At 44.3% G+C, this 21,932-nt stretch overlaps 1 protein-coding gene across 1 annotated transcript in view; it reads right to left on the reverse strand.

Moving 5' to 3' along the window:
* DOK6 (docking protein 6) overlaps positions 1-21,932 on the reverse strand; it is a 248,658-nt gene that overhangs the window by 96,263 nt on the left and 130,463 nt on the right. The window contains exon 4 of the mRNA XM_028524496.2: positions 9,593-9,712. Within this exon, the coding sequence (XP_028380297.1) occupies positions 9,593-9,712 (120 nt within the window). The remainder of the gene's footprint in view (positions 1-9,592; positions 9,713-21,932) is intronic.

A 21,932-nucleotide genomic window follows, 5' to 3' on the forward strand; every position in this document is an offset into this window, starting at 1 on the left:
TTAACTCACTCACTCTACAACGTTTTGTTGCCTGCATTCTCTATGGAGGGCATTAAAGGGTTACATCGCGTGCCAGAGACATAGCGGTAAAGAGCTAAGTGGGTTTTAGCCCAAAGGGCGCATACCGACGTCTTCTTCACGTATGTTAAGTGGATGCCATAGACACAATTCCTGAGAGGAGTGTCTCCTTTAATTTATGCAAGAATTTGCTCCTTTTCACCTTTGTGGCACGAAGTGCTCCATGCGCACTCAGACGGACTCTCAAAGTACCTTGTATCCATTGTCCATCTCAGTGTATGATATGGCAGGCATTCATTCCTGCCTACTGCGGAACTTCAGAGGTTGGCTTGGTAAGCAAAAATGAAAACATACAACCGCTTTCGTTCATGAATACTTTGTAGTTGAAAATCTGACCATCAGGCATTCACTCTAAACCTAGTTTACTAACTTTTTGTGTATCTTAAAGGCTATCACAAAATTCTGCAGCCCCTGACCCCCCTTTAAATGCATTACATGCACTTTATTTTGAAAAGTGAGGTTAGTTTGTAAGTTCTAGGAAGTAAGGACCTCGGGGTGACCTACAAAGTGCTCTATGAGCACCCTAGCACCCTAGTCTTGGTCTAAAGTGAGTGATCAGTAAATACTGGTTAACTGTATGAATGAAATAAACATCACCGTAATAAATATGAGTCACTAGATTTCAGGAATTATAAACAAATAATGAGTCATGATAAGAAAAATTTTGAGAGTTACTGGCAGAGAAATCTTGGTGAGGTTGAATTTAACTGTGAGGAGTGCATTATAGGTGCTGCTGTTGCGTGGATGACTCCGAAAGGCACGATGGTGCAGCTGCAGTTGGTAAAGGGTTGATGCGCTAGGGACGGGCTATCATCCTTTAGAATGCCTCCCTCGTCAACACTGGCTGTTTGCCTGTGCTGAGCTGGCACTGTCTGGGCAACAGAAAGAATCTTTTCTGGGACAGGTGTTTTGCTGAATAAAGATTTGTTGATGCAAAAAAAAATCAGATTCCAAATGGGTTAAATTTAATTGAACTGTAACAGCTTGGAATTTAGTAACCATGTGAACACTATTTATAATCAAGTGTCTAGATATTTTTGACTACAATAATCTAACGATCCAATGTTTTACTTAGGTTATTGACCTATAAAACTCATTTGTATATCATTTCACATTCACTTCCTAAAGACAAAATGAGGTCAATTCCATAGCTGAAAAATGAAGAAAGAACACCGCCCTGTTAATTATCTGCAACAAAAGGCACACATATATAGTCTGTAAATTCTAAAATCCTTATGGGCAACCAAGTACAGTATCAACATTGAGCATTAAATACACACATCATTCACATTGCCACCACGGATCCCACACCAGTGGGGTTGCCAGGAGTAAATCCAAGGGGCATGATCTCCTATAAGAGTGTAAATGAAACTTGGGCCAAACAGAGTGACTCAGGAATACAGATGATGCCTCGGGTGCAGTCTTCTTTTCCTTGGTTCAGACCCTGTGCATGAAGTTCACCTTTTACATCTGGGACTAATGTCATGTCAGCGGCATCTGCTGCGTATATCGAAAATATTGCTATAAACGTAGAAAGTAAAACATTTCTCTGAATTCCTTCCTTTCCACCAACTCCAGGGTCTGACGACAGCAACCCAAGAATCATCAACACTTCTTCCAAAATATTGAAATAAATGAACATCGTTCAGCAATTTTACTATTGCTTATGGCCACATTGGCCCTTGATATTCATACCCACAGTTTGATATTCGAAAAAAGAAAACAGATGTAAAAATATAATCCGGATATTGGATGTCCTTTGTGGGGAGGGCACAAGAAACATCAAGTATCATCGTCAGAGGCCTGCAAGGAGCACATGTTCATGGAAATAGCCGTGAGCGCCAGGGCGAGCAGATCAACCCCAGCAACAGCGAAGAGGGAAAGAGTGCAGTCACCGAGGCGGACACAGGAGGAAGCTGGGGAATAGTACGCAAGTGAATTTAGTGAGACTCACATGATCGAGGGCTCTAGGTATTTACAAGCAAATACAGAGTGATGGAATGGGCCCAGAGGAGTTCTTCCGAAGCCAGCTCCAGACCGCATAACGCAGGTGGGACGGACCTGTGGTGGCCCCTCTGCCTCGCCTGCCTTCAGATTTCCCGGTCCTCATGCACGTAGTTGCCTAGCAACTTAACTGAACCCCTTCCTGTTGTGGTTCAGTGTGCCCCCAATCTTCCTGTTAACGCTACTGCTTGCATCTTATGAAGAAATGATCCTAAAAAATTTTATTTTCGATTTTAAATATTCAAATCTGTCTTCCCCTAACAACTAATTTCCAAGGATTTGAGAGTCAGTTAAAACCGAGACTGATGTCATCCGGCAGAAAACTGGGCATGCAGAGATGAGAGCAAAGCATCAATTATCTGGTAAATGACACTTGCTCGTGGTCCATCGTAGTGGAAGGAAGGTTTCCTCGCTGGCTCTGAATGACTAATCTAGGCCCCTAGGAATGTAAATCATGCTGTTTTTCTCCAATTTGCTATGCTTTCCATTGGAAAAACCATTTCAATACGGCATAGTTAAAATTGGCTCCACTAAAATGACTTCTATTTTAAATAAATACAATGACTTTCATTTATTTTTGCGAAATAAGTGTATCAGGCACCTGTTTTAAACATTTTCTCTAACCATGTCACTTTCTTATTTATGAACTACACTGGTTTTTACCACCTAGGGAACCCATGTTCAGGTTTTATGGTGCCTCCAAATGACCTAAAGGGCTGGTTTAAACCACTCCCGTCTTTGACATTGCAGGGGGGTCTAGGCTGGGGTTGAATACATTTCCACTTGTTCCCAGGGGGCATAGCAGCTGCCACAAAGGGGGCCTCACTTGGAGAACTGCTGGTCTGGGAAACTCATATTAGCATCTGCCCAAGAAGTAGAAGCATTAGCGAACCCATGAAGAATGCTTCTGAAAAGGGATGCTTTGTTCCAGGAGAACAAACCGGCACATTTCATTCAAAACTATTCTCTTATCTCTGCTCAAATGAATTAAACTTGTCTCTGTGAACTCATGACTATTTGGCAAGGTATGCCAATGGGACCAAAGAAGGAAGGGAGGTGCAGAAAAAAAGGAGGCGTCTGACGGTTTCCAGCTCATCGAGATGTGCATGCCCCAACCAGTTTCTTTTCAGATAATCAACAACAACAATAGAAAACACTGCTAAGGAGCACCAGACAACATGGATCCATGTATCTAAAACAAACTAGAAAAGAAATAGTTCTCAAACAAAGATAATATTCTAGAACATAAATTACAGTTCTAGTAATATGAAGTGTTGTGAAGACTGTTGAATGGGTGAATAAATATGTTTTTGAAGGGTAAAATACACTAGATCAAAACATATTCACACATGTAAACTATAGAATTGTCCACAAAATGGCATTTCAGTAAAACTTAGGTTCATATTGTGGCTCATCTAGGAGAAATCATAATTTTATTTTAAATGGCCAAAACAGTAACAAGGTCAAATATTTATAAAAGCAATGTCCCACAGGGATGCTTACTATTACTGAATCTGCAGTTACACCTACAAGAACATTTTCACACCCGAGCTGCATTACGTGATCCAATGGAATAGACCGTGTCCCCCAAGGCTGGGACACAGGGTTAGAGTCACAACCACAAGAATGGTCTCGGGGGAACTACTAGGCAAGGGTCAGTGGAATTGAATTGGACAGGGTCTGGCGAGAAAGGGTAGGACACCCGGGAGAAATGACTCGGGGAAAGGAACAGGGAAGCCCAGGCTACAGGCGGGAGACCGACTGGGTCATCAGCCCCAGGAAGGGTCAGCACCTTCCCTTCTCAGCTGCTGGGACTTTGCATAGATCACAAATAGTGGTGCTGCGGAGCCTGGCAGCGGAGGGAAGTGGGGTACGCTGCTGTCGCAGGAAGCAGAGGGTCTCAGAAGACGGGGTTTCTGGCAGGAAGCAAAACCGCCATCCGGTGAGTGGAAACCAACAGAAGAAAAAAGGACAATGAGCTCTTCAGCCATTTTCTGGGTAGTGGAGTCACTGTTTCTTTATATTGAATGGAAAGAAATATTGAATATTGCAACTGTGAACCTGGTTTACGGCTTCATTTGTTTAGATCTCTCTTAGCTTCTCTTAGTGATAATTAGTTTCCAGGGTTGAGATAGGGTTATATACTTTGCCAATTTTATCTCTGAGGAAGTGACTTTTTGATGATGTTATACGTGATGTTTTTATATTTCATTTTGCAAGTGTGTGTGTGTTTTTATTTATTGCTAATGTGTGTAAATATATAGATTATAATATATAACCTACATATGTATAAATTTTTGCATATTAACTTCTTATTCTACAATATCCCTGAATTTACTTAGTTGTAGTTGCTTTCTTATAAATTCCTTATGATTTTCCAGGTACACAATCTTAGCTTATTATTATTTCTCCTAATTTTATTATTTTTTTCTGGTCATATGATACAAATTAGGACCTTAAGTAGAACAGAATCTGAATAGAAGTGGTGAGAGAGGATGTTTTTACTTATCTCCAGTCATATGAGGGTAGCGTTCAGTATTTCACCTTCAGGGATGATATTTGTAGAATGGCATTTTTCATTGATGTCCTCCATCAGGGTTGAGAAAGTCCCCTTCTAGACCTAGGGGTTTGAGGGCTGTTTTCATAAATGCATGTTGTATTGTAAAAACTGGGTGCCTTAAAACAACAGAAATTTAGTACCTCCTGGTTCTAGGTGCCAGGGGTCCCAAATCAAGGTGCTGGTGGGGCCGGGCTCTCTAGAAGTCTCCAGAGGGAGAAACTTCCTGGTCTCTTCCATCCTCTGCATCTGCCAGCGGCCCGTGGCCTAGGACACCTCACCCCTCTCATGTGGCCGGGTGCTCTTCACCTCATCCTTCCTGTGTCCGAAACTCCCCCCCTGATAAAGCTCACTTTACTAGGAAATAGGGCATGTCCTATTGGATTGGGGCTCATTCTCATGACCTCACTGAAACTTGGTCGTCTCTGTAAAGGCCCTGTTCCCAACAAGGTCGTGTTCTGAGGTGCTGAGGGTTAGGATTTTGGCAGGTCTTTGGGGGGGAACACAATTTAACCCACAGCAGTGTTATGGAGTACTACATCCCCCCAGCGGCTCCTTCACTTCAGAGAGCACGCTGTGGTCCTAGTGGTCTTTTCTGGAACTCACCTGGGGACTACTAGAAGCTGAAGCACAGGTATGCACAGGTTCTTTTCCTGAGAAAAAGTTGGTTTTGCTCACTGTTATCCTATGAATGACAAGTAAAAAGCCTGGAAAACTCTTTTGTTCCTGTTTATAAAGAACGTGTATAAGAGTGACTCCGGTTTACCCCGATCATTTTTGGAAAACTATGTTTTTCCAAAGGTGTTTAAAATAGCGAGAGGACTATTGTTACTGCTGCTGTCCTTGTTTTCTCATTAACTGGACACTTTCCAGCGGAGCCAAGTCCTGCTCATATTTGCTGCAACTCCTGATGGGCGTTCAGAATTTCTGACCTGCCTGATGGAGAGAGCTTCTTTGGGGGGAATAAAACATAGTTTAAAGACCCCAGAAGTTAGGTTGCTCTGATCAGAGTGGATCACATGGACACAAAGTGCCTGTATTTCCATCTCAGTCTGTATTTCATTACACCTCACACGGTGGATCAGGCCTGTTTCTGTATTATTCTCCACTTCTCCACAGTAGGTCACAGGTTCCACCCTCACAGGTGGCGTGGCCTCCGCGCCCCTCGACCTGAGGCTCGGCCACGGGATCTGCTTTGACCAATGAAATGTCCGTGGACAGGCCACATGCAGAGGGTTACCACTGTGTTGCAAGTTTGGGCTTACTCTCTTGCCATACTGTTTTTTGGAAACTATGCTTTGGGCAGTTATTAGTGTCGGGAGGATGAGGCACGCGGGACACATGAGCACCCTCTGCGGCTTGACGCCAGCCGGGTGGCACTGAAGCCCGCATCAGCAGAGCCCGGCCCGTGCACAGACAGAGTGTGAAGTCATGCGCCCAGCTCCGTGCTGCTGAGGTGTCGGGGGACCAGTGACACAGCATTATTTCACAGAACAGTGATACACTTCATTTACAGATTCGTCTCCCTCACTACTCTGAGCTGCTTAAAACTAATGACTGTATCCTGCATAATTCTACACTTTCTCAACTCAGTTATTGCATAAGATAGCCTCAAAAGTGTTCGATAGGTGAATGAATGAGTGAATAAATGCAAGGGTGTCTGAGGGGAAGGCAAGGAGCACGGTTGCTACGACAACCCAGGTAAATAATCGAGAAACAATGCTGGAATACTGATTTGGTTCTGAAGAAAGGCTGTAATTGTTTTTAGGCTAAAAGTTGGAATTCCTGCCAAGTCTAGTTCGTGCATAGGCAGGGACGCTGGGTCCTGGACAACACCAGACGCTCAGCCCTGATGCTGCGTGAACCAGACGGCTGTCTGTCCGCTTTCTTCCAGACCCCGCTCTCGGGCAGCAGCTCCGAGCTGGACCGAGGCTCCGGGTCCACTTCTCACTACCACTGCAGGGACGCCCTGCCGGTAAGGCGCTCCCTGGTTGTGACGCTGCTTCCCCTGTTAACATTGAACAGGCAGCATCTGCTCTCTAGAATCGTTACTAGGTCTTGGGAATCCTCTATAAATAACTGTGATTGGAGCACCATACATTAATACATTCTAAGGACACTGTAGGCTGTCTTAAACATTACTAAAAGATGGGAAGATCCTGGAGGTTGTAGGACTTTAAAGTTCAAAACATGTATTTAATATACACTTTCTTGTGGCAGTGTCACCTGAGACTAAGACTCAGTCTGTGTGTGTGTGTGAGTGTGTGTGAGTGTGCACGTGTTTGCTTACTTTTTCCCTGCGCCACATGAGAGTCCGAGTTAATATAAAAGTGACCGACAACATTAGAAAAAAATGATTACAGCAAAAAATTAATCAATGACTACTTGTATCTCAGCAACACGCATTACCCCTTTAAACATTATCTGCACAATTGCTCATTCTCAGCTAGTCTCGAGACCGAGCTGTCTGAAGAGTCAGACACACAGCCGAAGAAAAACAGCAGTTTGAACGTCAAAACAGGGCAGTGGCCACGGCAGAGCAGTGAATCTCTCCTCGGTGATAGGACAGCACGGGAGGACACAAGCCACCATCGTGTCATTTGTCACCTCACGTCTGCACATGTGTGCACCTCATTGCTCAGGAGAAATCTCAAAGGGAGCCCTAGCACATCATTAGTAAAATAGTAAAGTAATATTTCTGATGAAAAGTGAGTTATATATTTTAACCAAAATGCCTTAAGGGAAAAAATCTAATGACAAACAGTTCATAAAGGATTTATTCCAATTTGTACATGTTGATGACTTCAAGCATGTAGTAGGGAGTGAAGGGTTTTTAAGAGATGTCATGCTTGAAGCTTCTAGAATGACGACTGGAAGTTAAAAAAGGGCAGCTTTATAATTTCAGATCTTCTCTCAAGTATCTTCAAGAATTATTTTTTGATTTCTTTGTTTTTACTTATGTTTAAAGACCCTCGTGTTTCTTTAGTTGAGCTAAGCACGAGAGTGCGTCTCTGTGTTACACGGTCTCATTTCACCATCATGACAGCCCCGAGAGCGAGTATTAGTTCATTTCCACGCTGAAATGAGAAAACCACAACTAGATGGTCGTGTCTCGTCTGTGGGGAGGAGCCTGCATTTCTCTTGAGGCCTGAAGATGACTTTTCAGGCTGCACTGGCTAGTGCTTTATTTTTTTTTTAGATGTAGGTCTGGCATTGAATTCCATGTTTGTCCTATCCTACAAAAATTTATTAAAAATTTCCCTTTCCATACTAGACAAATTACTTGATCACCAAGTTAGATATAAAAATGATAAGTCAAAGGATTGCATTATCCACTTGCATGGAAACCATATACAACCCCCCAATTAAAATAAAAGCACACACAGTTCACCCCGAGTGGCCACACAATAAGACTTCCTCTCGGAGGCCTAATTTAGTGGCTTTCTTCGAATTTCTTTTCTGTTGAACTTGACAAATGTTAGCGGCCACAGTTTTTCCCCTTTCTTTCTGGAAGTGAACGGCATATCGAACAGTGTGGTTCTGGGCTTGCTGCAGAGAGGGCTGGGATCTGAGCGCGTGGATGAGATGCTGAGATAGGAAAAGGAAGCAAGGATAGCAGCCACGGAACTGCCTTCGTGACCCTCTGAGAACTACCAGCACTGGCCGTGTTTTGTGCCTGTAGGTGTTCGTGACCCACTAGTGTGGACAACTTGCTTTTCAGCTTAGCAACAAACAGCAAATACTGCTTTTTAATGGACTGCGAGACAGTGATGGTTACTAGGACATTATTAGTCGTGACCGGATCATCACCAGCAAGTGTCACCGTGATGCCTGCCTGCTACCTGTTCTGTCTAAGAGAAAAACCATGCGTCATTCCCGGATGTCTCTCTGATAACAGTGTCAAGCTTTGCCAATCCCTGTCACCCTTTTCCAGCACTGGCCATCCAAATTCAGCAACGTTGAAATGTTTCCATTTTCATCCCACAAGATCATCGGTGGTGAGGGAAATTTTTTTTAAATGGAGAAAGAGGAGCTCATTACATTGCTGTGATGTCATTATTGACAGCTGCTAGTCAAGAACCTGCAGTGCAAGTTCTTGGGAGATGCCACAGATGCCTGTGAAGCTACAGAACAGTGTAGGAAGTAAACTCAGGAGTAAATTCTGGGTGTCACGTGAAACTCAACTTCATTACACCCTGAGATGTCAGCCACGGTACCGTACTAACGATGCTTGCTCTGGGCTGAGTTGTGCCCCACCCACTCCACCCCAACCCAAATTCACATCCTGACGCTCTAGCCCTTTGAAGTGATAGTACAGGAAAATGGAGTCTCTGGAAATAAAGTTAGATAAGGCCATAAGCGTGGGGCCATTGTAATGGGATTAGTGCCCTTGTGAGAAGAAACCCGAGAGCTCTCTCTGTCTGTCTGTGGCACACGAGATCACAGCAAGGAGGTGATTATCATAACCCAGAAAAGGGCAACCCTGCTGGCACCTTAACCTTGGACTTCGAGCCTCCGGAACTGTGAGAAATTAATTCTTGTTGCTCACGCCGCCCGGTCTATGGTATTTTGTTGTGGCATTGTAAGCCAAGACTTTGTATCTGCCAAATTCCCTAAAATCACTTGATCAATGACATAAGCCAAATATGTTGATATAGACTCTAACAGTCAACAACTCTCAGGGAAGAAAATGTAAGAATGTTGTACATTCAACACCTTATCTATGGTGAGTTAATGTATTCGTTATTTATTTAGATAAACAGCGGTGTCTCGAAGGGAGAAGTCAGGAGACGCCAGTTGCTGTGAGATCCTGAGAAAGTCTCTTAGCTCAGCTCGATCGGTCCGCTTTCCTTGAAAAACGACTGATCTGAAACATTTCTGGGCTCCTTTTCAGTGTTACAGCTCCACGACAGTGAGCGGACTCCACAGTGGTGGAAGGCCACGGTCACTTACCGTTCTGTTCCCGCTGCACGCCCGCCGCCAGGAGGTCAGGCTCCCCGAGGCTGATGTCGTTCAGCCGCGTCCCGAGGCACTCCATGCACAGGTGCTTGCACCACTCCTCGGCCTCCAGCTCTGAAAGGGACACGTGGGCAGAGTCAGGCCGCGCTGCACGGGGGCCGGGGGAGGGGGAGCCTCCTGGACCGTTGTCCCGGGGGCTTAGTGACAGTAAAAATCTACCCCGGGTAAGCCAAAGAGCTATATTCAAGAGGTAAAAAAAAAAAAACAAAACCCCACAACTATTTCCCATAGCCTGACATTATATTTTAAGGTGACTTTAAAGTATTCCAATGTGCTTCAACTTATTTACAAAAAAAAATAACAAATGGGATATTTGCTTACTATGTGGTATACTTTAGAGTGATTTGATTTTTGAAGGGAAATTCCTTAGAAAAATTAGTTAAATATAAGAGGACATATGTAATTAATAGTTGAAAATGTCAGACTAGATTAAGCAAGGGGAGGTTTTGCTAAATGTGACAGACTCGTGCGGGTTGAAGGTCTGGCTCGAAGTCTGTCTGAATGTCAACGGGTCAGAGGTCAGCAGAAGAATGTGACAGTTTTCTTTTCCCTTACTTGAAAAATTTTTGGGATAGGCTACTAAAAGTATTATTCCTCTTTAGCAAATGCCAATGATCTAAGATACTGATTAGATAATCCCTTTTTTTACTCCTGTAAATTCTCAACTTCTATATTTTTAAATATATTTTTAATTATTTATTGATTGATTTTGTTTGGGGAGAAAGAAAGGGAGACATCAGTTTGCTGTCCCACTTATTAGCGCATTCATCGGCTGCTTCTTGTATGTGTCCTGATGGGGGACTGAACCCGCAACCTTGGCGTATCAGGACGACGCTCTAACCAACTAAACTACCCGGCCAGGGTCGCTTCTCAACTTCTTTATGTTCTCAAGTTTTTTCTTCGCTGGAGACATTAGAATGTCTGACCTTAGCCCTGGCTGGCGTAGCTCAGTGGATTGAGCGTGAGCTGTGAACCAAAGTGTCACAGGTTCGATTCCCAGTCAGGGTACATGCCTGGGTTGCAGGCCATGACCCCCAGCAACCACACATTGATGTTTCTCTCTATCTCCCTCCCTTCCCTCTCTAAAAATAAAAATAAATAAAATCTTTAAAAAAAAAAGAATGTCTGACCTCTACAGAGGCTTGTAGTATCGAACATTCTCACAGACATGAGTCAGTTAGATTCTAATGTAAGCCTTGTGCAGGTGAGGCGAGCAAGGGTCGGACTCCTACCTGGGTCCCGCAGCATACCCTTACCACTGGTCAGCACCAGGACCACACTGGGACCCAGGCTTTCTAGCTATTTTGAACATGCAGAGATCTCAAAAAGGATACGAGGTTGAAAATTTTGAGCCAAGCTCCCCCAAACCCCTCCATGAAATTAAGAACTCTCCCCACGGACACCTGTCCAGATGAATGTCAGACTTTTCCACAAAGCACAAATCTACACCAAAACAGTTTAATAAGACTTCCTTCCAATCTTTTCTTTGCTCTCCGCGGATGACACGCCAACCTTTGGCTTGGCATTTTAAACTCCCCATGAAAAGCCACGTGTGACAGGTTCTCGACTCCGTGGACTAAATGCCAACCGCTCTGCGGCACGGCCAACACCGCTGAGCCTTGGGGACATTTGCTCCGGCGCCAGTCACGCTGCCTCAGCATCCAAACTAGGTTTGGCCAATGGCATGTCAGGGCCGGTTTGTCGTTCATTTTCAGGTCTATCGAGGCCCTCAAATATTGTCAGAAAATCAAGAGAAAGAGCACGCAGCCTCCCACAGGGTACTATTCCAATGAAGACAGGGTTCTGATCGCCAAGGGTGTTTTCTTTCTCGACGGACTATTTTGCATTTTGTAGGGGCCACGCTCTCCATAGTGGGAGGTGCACCGTCTACCCGAGTCAAGGACACGTAGACTCTCCTGTGAGCTTGGTCCCTCCCACAGTTGGAGTCAGAGGCTGGGCGGGGCTGCTTGGCCATTTGCTCAGAAACCAAGGTGGTGACCGTCTCCCCGCCCCCCCTGCAAGCAGGGCCCTGGTTGAGTAAATGGACACTTGCTGAGGGCCTCAGGGACGGCCAGCCTCCACAGAAGAAATGTACAGGGGCAACAACAGCATCTACTGAAAACAATTTCCGTTAGATATCTATGAGTTTGATTTAGAAGGCTTATAAAAGTGTTGAAAGCTTTCCTAACAACAAATCCAAACCGCAGGCCGGTTTACAGTGTCTGTAGAAAGGCCTGACTCATCCAGGGGACGCCACGACTCTGCTTTGTCTTCGTGCACTTTCGTGTTTTGCATATTTCTCAGGACTCCCAATTAAACGTTCATTCAACTTGAATTCATCAGTAAAAGCACATTCAATTAGCGTCTCATCTGCATGGCTCTGAGCCAGGCAATGTGCCAGGAGGAGGTTTGATGAAAACACACAGTTCCTGTTCTCGGTCATCTTCCAGTCTAGGTGGGCAGGCGGGTGGGGCTGGTGTGCGGTGCTCCCGAGGGCTTAGCCAGGTACCGAGTGGGGAGTGATGGCCAAGGTCAGAAGCACAGAAGGACTCTGATCCGGGACCTGCAGGGCCAGCTGGAGGAAGGTGAGGGTGTTTGTACATGTGAGTGTGTCTGTGTGAGTGTGTAATCAGTGTGTCTCTATGTGTGATCCGTGTGTGAATGGTGTGTCAGTGGGTATCAGTATATGTGACTGTGACGGTATTTGGGAGAATGTGTGACAGTATGTGAGGATGAGTGTGCATGCTGGTATGGGGGTATTTGTGAGTGTGTGAGTGTGTGTGTGTGTGTGTGTGTGTGTGAGTTGGAGAATCAGGCCAGATGGAGGAGGGCAGCAAGGGCGGAGCTGGGAAGGCCCGTCCAGGGCAGTAAGAGTGACCTCCCGTGAAGAGCCCAGGATGTCCCGGGTCCCCGGAGTGAACTCCGAGACACAATCAGCATTCTGTCCTCAGCGCGATCTGTCACTTGCAGTTCCATTAGATCAGCCCGCAACCTTCATCTCGACACTATTAACCTTTCTAATCCGCATACTGGATCTAACAGTTTTGCTGCAGAACAGTTGAATTTGTCTGAGTGTTATAAAAGGTTTTGGCTTTTAATCTGTTTCTGATTCGCCCTTCAAATCATTATAGCTATGCCTTTTATTTGGTCTCTCGTGGGCAAATTCTCTGTGTTAAAGTCCTTTAATTTTTTATGGTCTGTTCATTAATTTTGTCCCAATCATTATTTAACTAGTGATTTTCTCTGAATTATCTTCTAATCTTTTGCTTTTCCATGTTACTTTTCTTACAGAAATGAGATTAAATACAAATTCAATAAGCTGAACCCATTGAATTTTAACTGTTTATTTTCCCTAGACTTTGTTTTTTGCTTTATCTTTCAAACTTCTATCTTAGTGCACATGTAGTGTGTGAATAATTAAACTTCTTAATGGAGAAACAAAGGCATAAAATATGCAACAAGGTTTGCTATGTTTCTCTCTTTGTGATGGAAGTGGTTTTTCATTAAGATATTTTTTTCTAAATCGCTTGCAGCTATGATCAAATTCTTAACTCAGGTAAATGACTTTTTCTCTAGGACAGAAACCCACATAACATTTTCATTAGGTGTGGGATTAGTTAAATGAAGAAATTCAATACCGTCCAAAAGAAAAATGCAAAGATACCTGGAAGTAACGAGACAAATGCAGAAGAGAGAGTAAACTGAATGAGTGAATCATGAAACTAATGGGTTTATTGACTGTGGGGAAAAGGCTGATCAGAAATACAGCAAAATAGAAACAGACTCAAGAGTGAATAGCTCCACCCCTTATTTCACCAAACTCTGGGGAGAGTACAGCTACATCCCCTTGAACCCGAAGGGGTCATTACAGAGCAGACCTTTAATAAATACTTATTGGATACATGATTAAAGTCAAATTGTATTACTTTCACTAAAGGTAGACCTTATGATAATAAGATGAAAGTGAAATGACCCCAAATAGGCTATATTAAAAGCAGTGAACAATTTTTCATCACATACACAGAAATCAAGCCATCAGTCGGAATCATACAGCAGAATTAAAAATAGCACTGAACCAGTTCTGTGTTACTTTATTGTAAGATGCAGGCAAGACTAGTTTTGTGTACAGACAATGAATTATTATATTTAGTCCTCACTGGATTTGGCTTTTATTAATAATCTTGGAAAATGTAGGTACAATCATCTTGTTTTGTCCTCAGCAAACTCAGCTCTTCTTATGTATACCAAATTCTTCTGTGTAGGTTCGCTATCACTGGGGGATACATGATGTTTTAATATTTATTAAAGTCTTCTTAAACCCATGCTTGGCTGAAAAGTGAAGAAAATATCTCCCCATGTGCACTGTACCTTAAAGAAAATGGCTGTCATTATTTTTATTTGAAATCTATAGATTTATGAAAATACACACCCTTTTGATGATCCTTTTCATTCTTGAAAGTTGGCAACTACTTGTTACTTCACTGGCCTTTGTTGATATTTTATAACTTTCATTTTTTTCTCACTTTTTTTGGAGGGTGGCAAGGAACCAGTTATAACCTCAACACTTGCTTCAGCAAAGATGGAAAGACTGTGTCTCTGTTTATAACGGGAAACAAAGAACCTTTTCTGATGAAGTCACACTGGTAAGATGGATCAGTTTTGAGATGGGGGAGCTTTTAGCTTTTTTTCCTAAATAGAAAATACATTTATTTTCGCTCCCCGAAGGGCCCACTTTTGCGCTCTTCCACTTTCCCTCACACTTAATCCTTCATAATTGGTTCCACACAGGACCTTCTCAGTCTAACCCCTGCAGACCCAGGCTTACGTTTGACACCCCTCCTCCGTATTTCCGCAGCACTCTGTACATTATGCTGTCCCAGCCCCTCCGTGTCACTCAGTTATTTCTCTGCTCTTCCCAAACCATGTATTTAAGATATTTGAGTGCCAGGGACCTACTCCACTTAGTCACTCTAGACCCTCCCAGGGGACTGGATATGGAAACTAATTTGAGGAGTGAGTACATAGGTGATTACACAATAAAAGACAGATCCTAGGACCTAGGGCAGATAATGTGGGGAGTGGTCACAGGCCGGATGTTTTGTAGTCTATTTATTTCCATTTAAATGGAGATGGTAACTTTTGCTGCTCACAGCTAGCTTCTGAAGATAGAAAGAGAGCTACCTGCTGAGTGAGGGCTGGAGAGGAGACCCCAGACATAGAAAGTTCTGGATGCAGAACAGAATCATAGATACGGAGATTTTATGGAAGGTTATCAGTTGGGAGGGGGAAGGGAGAGAGATTGGGGTAAGAGGTGCGGGGACTAAGAAGCACGAATTGGTAGGTACACAATAGACAGGGGGTTGTTAAGAATAGTACAGAAAATGGAGAAACCAAATAACTTATTGTACAACCCATGGACATGAACTAGGGTGGGGGGAGTTGCCAGAGGGAATAGGGGTACAGGGTGGAGGGGGGGGCAAACGGGGAAAAATTGAGACAACTGTAATAGCATAGTCAATAAAATGTATTTTTACAAAGAAAGTTCTGGATAGACTATGGGGCTGAATGCTGGCAGAGGTCAGCAGAGAGGAGCGCAAGACCGGTGGCTGAAGCACACCCGGCTCACAGCAGGACACCAGGGTCAGTGCGGCCAGCGGCCAGCCTCGGGGCTTCCCGAAGTCCTTGCAGGCCCCGCCCGGCAGAACCGGCCCCACGGCCACCTTGGGTACCCAAGGGAGAACAGCAACGATGCTAACCCACCGGAGGATGCTTCCTCCACCCGTTCTGTCAGCACTCAACGAGCAGAGAAGCCAGAACTTGGGGGACAAGGAGATCAAAGATGATGCCCAGTCTTTGCGGAAGCCTGAAGTAGAGGGAGGGAGAGCGCTCCATGCGGGGTCAGAGACTCAAGCCCATGATTGGCAGGTTTGGATTGTAAGGCCAGAAAGCAAAGAGGAAACCTCACTGTGGTTAAGGAGGAGGAAAGAGCTACCTGACAAGGAACAGATGAAGGCAACAGCCCGAGAGAAAAGACCAAACCCCCAAATACAGACACTTCACTCTTTGGTTCCATACGCCTTCATCCCCTTCTGATCAAAAATGAAATATTCTTGCTTTAAGAAATTACCTTGACACATAGCATACACATACGATAAAATAACTTTTTAAAGTTACTAAGAAGACCCTGGCTTGCAGTTGGTTGGAGCGTTGTCCTGTAACTGAAAGGTTGCGGGGTTGGTTCCTTGTCGGGGCATATACCCAGGTTGCGGGTTCAATCCCTGGTCTGGGCTTCTATGGGAGGTAACCAATTGATGTTTCTCTCTCATATCAATGTTTCTTTTTCTCCTTTCCCCTCTCTCTAAAAGCAATGAAAAAATGTCCTTGGGTGAGGATAAAACTTTTTAATAAAATTACTGGTAGGTTTCAAGAGATTATATATAAGAATAAAAGGAGATTATGAGAAAATTTTTGTGAAGCATTATCCAATAGTAAGGTATGTTTTGCATTTGGTGTAAAACACATCACTGTTTCTGGGAATAAAAAGGGTAGCAGAATTCCCCAGGTCTTCTCAGAACGATCCATCTCCAGAATTTCTTGGATCTTTCCCAGTTGGCAGTGCTCCGCTGTGCGTCTGTGTTTTCACAGTCAACCCTGAGATCACACGTGGACCGATGGTCACTACCGCTCATTGGGACGGTGTTCACATTCCGGGTGGATTTTAGGCCGAAGGGACTTCCTGTGCTTAAATGCCTTGCAATTCTAATTTCTCTTGGCCACTCTTAAAATAAAACTCTCAGGATGATGTGGATGCAAAATTATCTCAGAACACATTACGGTCTAGGGATTTCCCCGGAACCAAGAATTTGGCTGGTTCCATTCCAGTTGTTAATTATGTCCCTACAGGTGACACGCTGTCCGGCAAAGTCTGCAGGTAGACGTAGTCCTTTACCTCCTCATTTTTCTTAATAACGGGACTATTTTTTAAGACGCTGGGGAACCAAAACACTGTTCCAAGGAGACAGCATGAAATCATTTCTGGATGGTTTGGGAACGGTTCCAGGAAGCTCCCTTTGGTTTTCTTCATAGGCTTTGGAACGAAGATGAAAAATGTCACCTTGAAAACTAGATCCATCCTATTGCGTGAATTCGTTTGTCCCCAAGAAATACGTGTTTCTATGAAAGTGACTGTTTTCACTTCGCCTGAAGATCAGTTTTGCGGCCATAAATTCAGCGTGGCTGTTAGATCGTCGGAGAGTTGGCTATGGGACAGTGCTGCCTCAGCGTGGCACAAGAGATTAATCTTCAGATCATTACCATTTTGCTTATTTATGGATCAGAATCGGCTTTCTTCCCCAAGTAGAGGCTTCCAAAGCGACTAGGGGAAGTCCCAGTGGAAATGTGTTGCTGAACACTCCGCAAGGTTTGATTTGGTTAAAATGGATCAATGTGGAACTGTGTTCAAATGTTTTCTATTTGTTCAAAGATGATACCTGTCTTACGACAAAGACATTAAGATAACAGACCCAAATTAATAACAGGGAAAGAACTTAAAAGAACCTATATAGTTAGGAGTATTTTCAAGGGCAGAGCCATCTTTTCAAGAATTGAAGGAAAGAAAGCAGTAAACTATATGAGGAGCAGGAGTTCTAAAAGTGTCTGAGAGAAATGTATATCCTAATTAAAATGTGAGAGTCTCAAGACAGAACTATAGGAGAAACAGGAAAGACAGAAGAAAACGAAAATTAGCTCCTGAATCAAAATAGTGATGGGGAGATTGAATTCAGGGTTCAGGTAGAAGAATAGAGGTGGGAACTAGGGGAGCCGCCCCTTTTGTTACTACGGCTTGTTTCTGTGCTAAGTCTGGGAGCGTAACTTCATAGAGCGGAAAAGGCCGACACCCTGCCTTACTGCACCCTTGCGAAACAGGGAGAGAAAGTGGCCAGCCTCTCGGATTTGTATCTTAGAGTCCAAACCTACAGCAGTGGAAATTTCACAGCCATTAACTTGTATTTGAATAAACAGAGACACTTGCATCCCGTTCCTCTCCACGTACAAGGGAACACATTCGGGCAGTGATCGAGGTCCATGTCCCCAGCTGGGAACAACGGATGCCCATTCCTGGCTGCCAGGCACGGCTGGAAGCTCAGGCACCGCGTGGGAAGAGCTCTGAGTGGCCTTCAGGAAGGACGCTGGGGCCCTGGTGGCCAGCGACAGCAGACATCAGAACCGATGATGTGCATGTATGAGACATGGTAGGGAAGGAGACACCTATCCCCTTGCAGAGCTGTGACACAGCCCAGTCACATGCCTCAGTAGATGTAGCATTTCTCTGGTTGACTGCTTATACTGAAACGCCAGGAATTTGGATGGTTCATCTACCAATATGGAAAATCTAGCATCTAACCGGTGTTCAGAGAGATAACACCCTAGCAAACAATGACAGGTCCCCTCAGATGAAAGCCCTTTTTAGCCATTTTTCTCAGATACTCCCAAAAGTGTTGCAGTTGTCAAACACCTGCCCAGCACGTGCCTGCTCTCCTGATCTTATCATGTTTATTGTGCCTCGACTTCATCGCAGGCTGCTGGACCGATGAAATTCCATCGGTCCAGGTGAGCAATGCCCAGTTTCTCAGGGAACTAACAATAAACACAAAAAGAAATACAGTGTGCAGAAGCACAGAATATGTTACTAGGTGAATATCTTCTATAAAATGAATTTATGAATAAAGCGGCATCCTTTTACTGCACTCCTTGTCAATTCATCTCTTCCTTATGGACACTTTTCTTCAATGCTTAATGCCTCCTTTAGCGGAGGGCACGTGGACATGGCTGGTGATCACCCTTGAACGTCACCTGTATAACAGGAGCAGTGGGACTGCCACCAGCTGGTTCTGAGCAGGTCAGAGAGGAAAGTGAGTGCACGTGCGTGGACCGGGGAGGTGAAGAGACAGAGCCCAGGTGATCACACCACAGGGAGCCTGTCACCCCCGAGCCTCAGTGGCAACCCAGGTAGATCCAGGGGTTAAATGAGATGTTCACATTTTCTCCCACACTGCGTGGATTGGGTTTAATGTGTTTTCAAATGTTTGGAGTAGAAAAATCATCCCCCTTAAGACAAAACCGTGCTATATAACTCTTCAGGGCCAGCCTGAGCCCTCCCGGTCTGTTAAAGGCTAGTGTTTAATTATGAGATGCAGGCTACTTTTCTGGTTGCCTTAGGTGTTCACCAGGAATAGTGAGACCAATGGTCTATGGGAAACCCAGCTGTCAGTGACCTTTCCCCCTTACCGGAAAAAGAAAGCTCTATGTGCAAAAGTTAAGCTTTTTGAGTCTCGCTCTCTATATTGGCTTGTGTGGTATTCTGGAATATTGAAAAAAAGACACCAGGAAAAAAAGGTCTGTTTCTATTTGTAAGACACACGGGGGAGCAGAGAGAGCTGCTCCTGGAGATCTTAGGCGCTCAGCCGAGGAAGCAGAGGGAGCCCTCTGTTCTGATCAGGAAAACGGAGAAATAAAGGAAACTTTTGACTGTGGTGTCTTTTCTGTCTTGTTCTGACACCACATAAGGTTCTTCTGTGATAATAATAGCAATGGCAACTGTAGTAGTTGCTCCTGTCCTTGCTCCAAACTCTAACACTACAGTTAGTATTTTTAAATCTTTACTGTGCCGGGTGTTGTCCCAGGAGTTTCTCGCTGCACGTGTCAATGCAGGCATGCAGCCCACCGACATGATGAGCTCATCCCTGGCCGTTTCCCTACCGCACAGACGATGGCACTGAGGCCTGAGTCACACACGCAGCACATGAAGGCCAGCTGTCACCTGCAGCCGGCCAGCCACGGGGCCCCAGCTCCTCCCCAGAGTAAGACATTCAGGTTGACTTTGACCTTAGGTCTGACAAGGTTCCAGAACTACCTGCAGAGTTCTAAGAGACGCAAGTGAACACCTCCCTTCATGTTCGTAGATTTGTTACTTCTCGTGTGTATTGATTGGGCCAATTTCCCCTTACAATGTTATCAACCCAGGGCTTCTATTTAAGAACTATTTATTAGGTGTGTAAGAGCCGAGGACTGTTAGATTATTTCTAGTAAATGTCTTAACCTCAAAACTCTCACTCCATTGTACCAACCAGCGTTGGCTTGGATTATGCTGTGGTGAGAAACAGCCCTACAACCTCAGTGGGTTTCTGTAATAAAAGTGCGTATTTCTTGCTCTTGACCTTGTTGCATGCAGGTGAGCTTCAGCTCTGCTCCGGGGTTCCTCCAGGTGGGACCTTGCCAAAAGGGCAACCTTTATCCTGGTCTCAAGGTGAAGAGGAGAAAAGTGCAGATAACCAGGCAAGGCTGTTCACCTGAGATGTGGTACTGAGATGAGTACTGAATACAATAAATGAGTACTTTTATTCTTTTAAAACATTTACTGTTTTTGCCATTCTGGGGTGCTCATGTGCCTGTTTAAAAACCAGATGTCTCGTTGTGATGTGTTCTCACGGTCTGTACTGTTTTATTGTAAGTTCATGTTCAGAAAGATTTTCTCTCGGGAAATCTCGCAAGCCTGGGGCCACTCAAGCCTTCAACAAAACCGTTGCCAGTTTGCCACTTTCAAAGCCCTGCAGAAGCGAGCAATTCTGGAAGAATTCTGAGCTCAGTACCAGCCTGAATTCTTTCCTCATGCAGGGAGTTTATGGTATTTGTACATTGTATCCATGTGTGTGGCGGGCCTTCACTTGCATGATTGTTCTCCTCCGACCTCTGAGACCCACGCTGGCCCCGCTCCTTGTTTCTCGGGGCATCCAGTCGAGCTGTGCTCCTCCTTTCTCCAGGAAGGGGAGAACATTTGTGGAGCCCGATTTTATGCCAGGAATTCAAGTCCACAGCCCCCATGTCATGTTGGCATAACGTCAAGGTCGTATTTCCTACCCTGGTGATTTTCATTCACCCTTGTGTGTGTGTGTGTGTGTGGTCTGGATGTTTCTAGTGACTTATTTTTTAGTTTACTAGTATACTCTCGGGCTGTTTTTATTTAAAAAAAAAACATGCATTGTGTTTTTATTGATGAAATTGATCAAATTCTGATTTCATTTGTAATGTTTTCCAGAATTTCCATTTGGTTCCTTTTTATAGGTTCCAGCTCTCTGCTGGTTTTCCGCCTTGTCATTTGTATTTTATGTCTTGAGTTGGTATGTTGCCTAACTCCTGGATTAAATAAGTGATAGTCCTGTTTCTACTGATTACTTTTTCTCGCGGCTCCTTTTCTGGATACAATTGTTGACACTTGATTGGCTGCTGGGAAGTATGTGTGAAACATCCTAGAGACAGCTTGAGGATTTGAGTAATGTTAGCTTTGTCCAAATAGCCTTCAGTTGAACATCTTGCTGGTAGCTAGAGACTTCATCAGCATTATCCGGTTCGAGCTTCAGATGACTGGAATCTGGGTTTCTGTCTTTGACAGTACTCGTTTATACTTAATTTTCCCTTACCTCTGGAGTGTAGCACTTTAGGATCCCACCAGAATCTGGGATGTTTGCTATGGTCCTTTTTTCTTGGCGCACATGGAAATCCAAATTGGACTCCAGTATCACGGGGCTGTTGAACACTTTTAACCACTGCATCCAGCTGGGCTTCCCCGCCCCTCGGAGGTTACTACCCAGCAGTAAGTACCCCGGGAAGCAAAGCAGGATGGGATGTCAGGCTCAGTTTTCTGTGCTTTCTTCCCTCCAGGATTCTGTTTCCTCAAGTTCTGGCTGCCTTGGCAACTATCTAACTCAATTTTTTTTCTTCCCAGTCCCACAAGACTGCTGAAGCTCTTCTCAGCTCTCTGTTCATGACCTTTTTTTCTACTTGGGTCTCAGCCTTTGGGACCCACGCTACTATTAGTTGGCACCTTGGTGTCCATGCTTCATGCGGGGCCCTCTCCAAAGGAATGTCCCATGAGGCATCTGTTGTAGGATTAGTGGCCCAGTTTTACTTTCTTTAAATAGCCTCATTATTGGGATCACATTGCATACATAGATGAACATAGCAAGATATGACATCTTTTGTATGCTGTAATGATTTATGCGTTTATGTGGGTCTTGCACATTTCTCAAATTGCCTGCTCCTGGGAATTTTATGGGAGTCTTTGTCCCTAGAAATAAAGTCATTTGTTTCTGTTACCTTATCTAGATACCTATTGCTTCTTTGTAAGTCATTAGTTTCTGTATATTGATCTTTTATCAAGCCACTTTACTGAACTCATTAATTCAAATCCATTTCCAATTGATTTTTTTTGCATTTT

Source organism: Phyllostomus discolor, chromosome 9, assembly GCF_004126475.2.
Source record: "Phyllostomus discolor isolate MPI-MPIP mPhyDis1 chromosome 9, mPhyDis1.pri.v3, whole genome shotgun sequence".
Taxonomy (NCBI): domain Eukaryota; kingdom Metazoa; phylum Chordata; class Mammalia; order Chiroptera; family Phyllostomidae; genus Phyllostomus; species Phyllostomus discolor.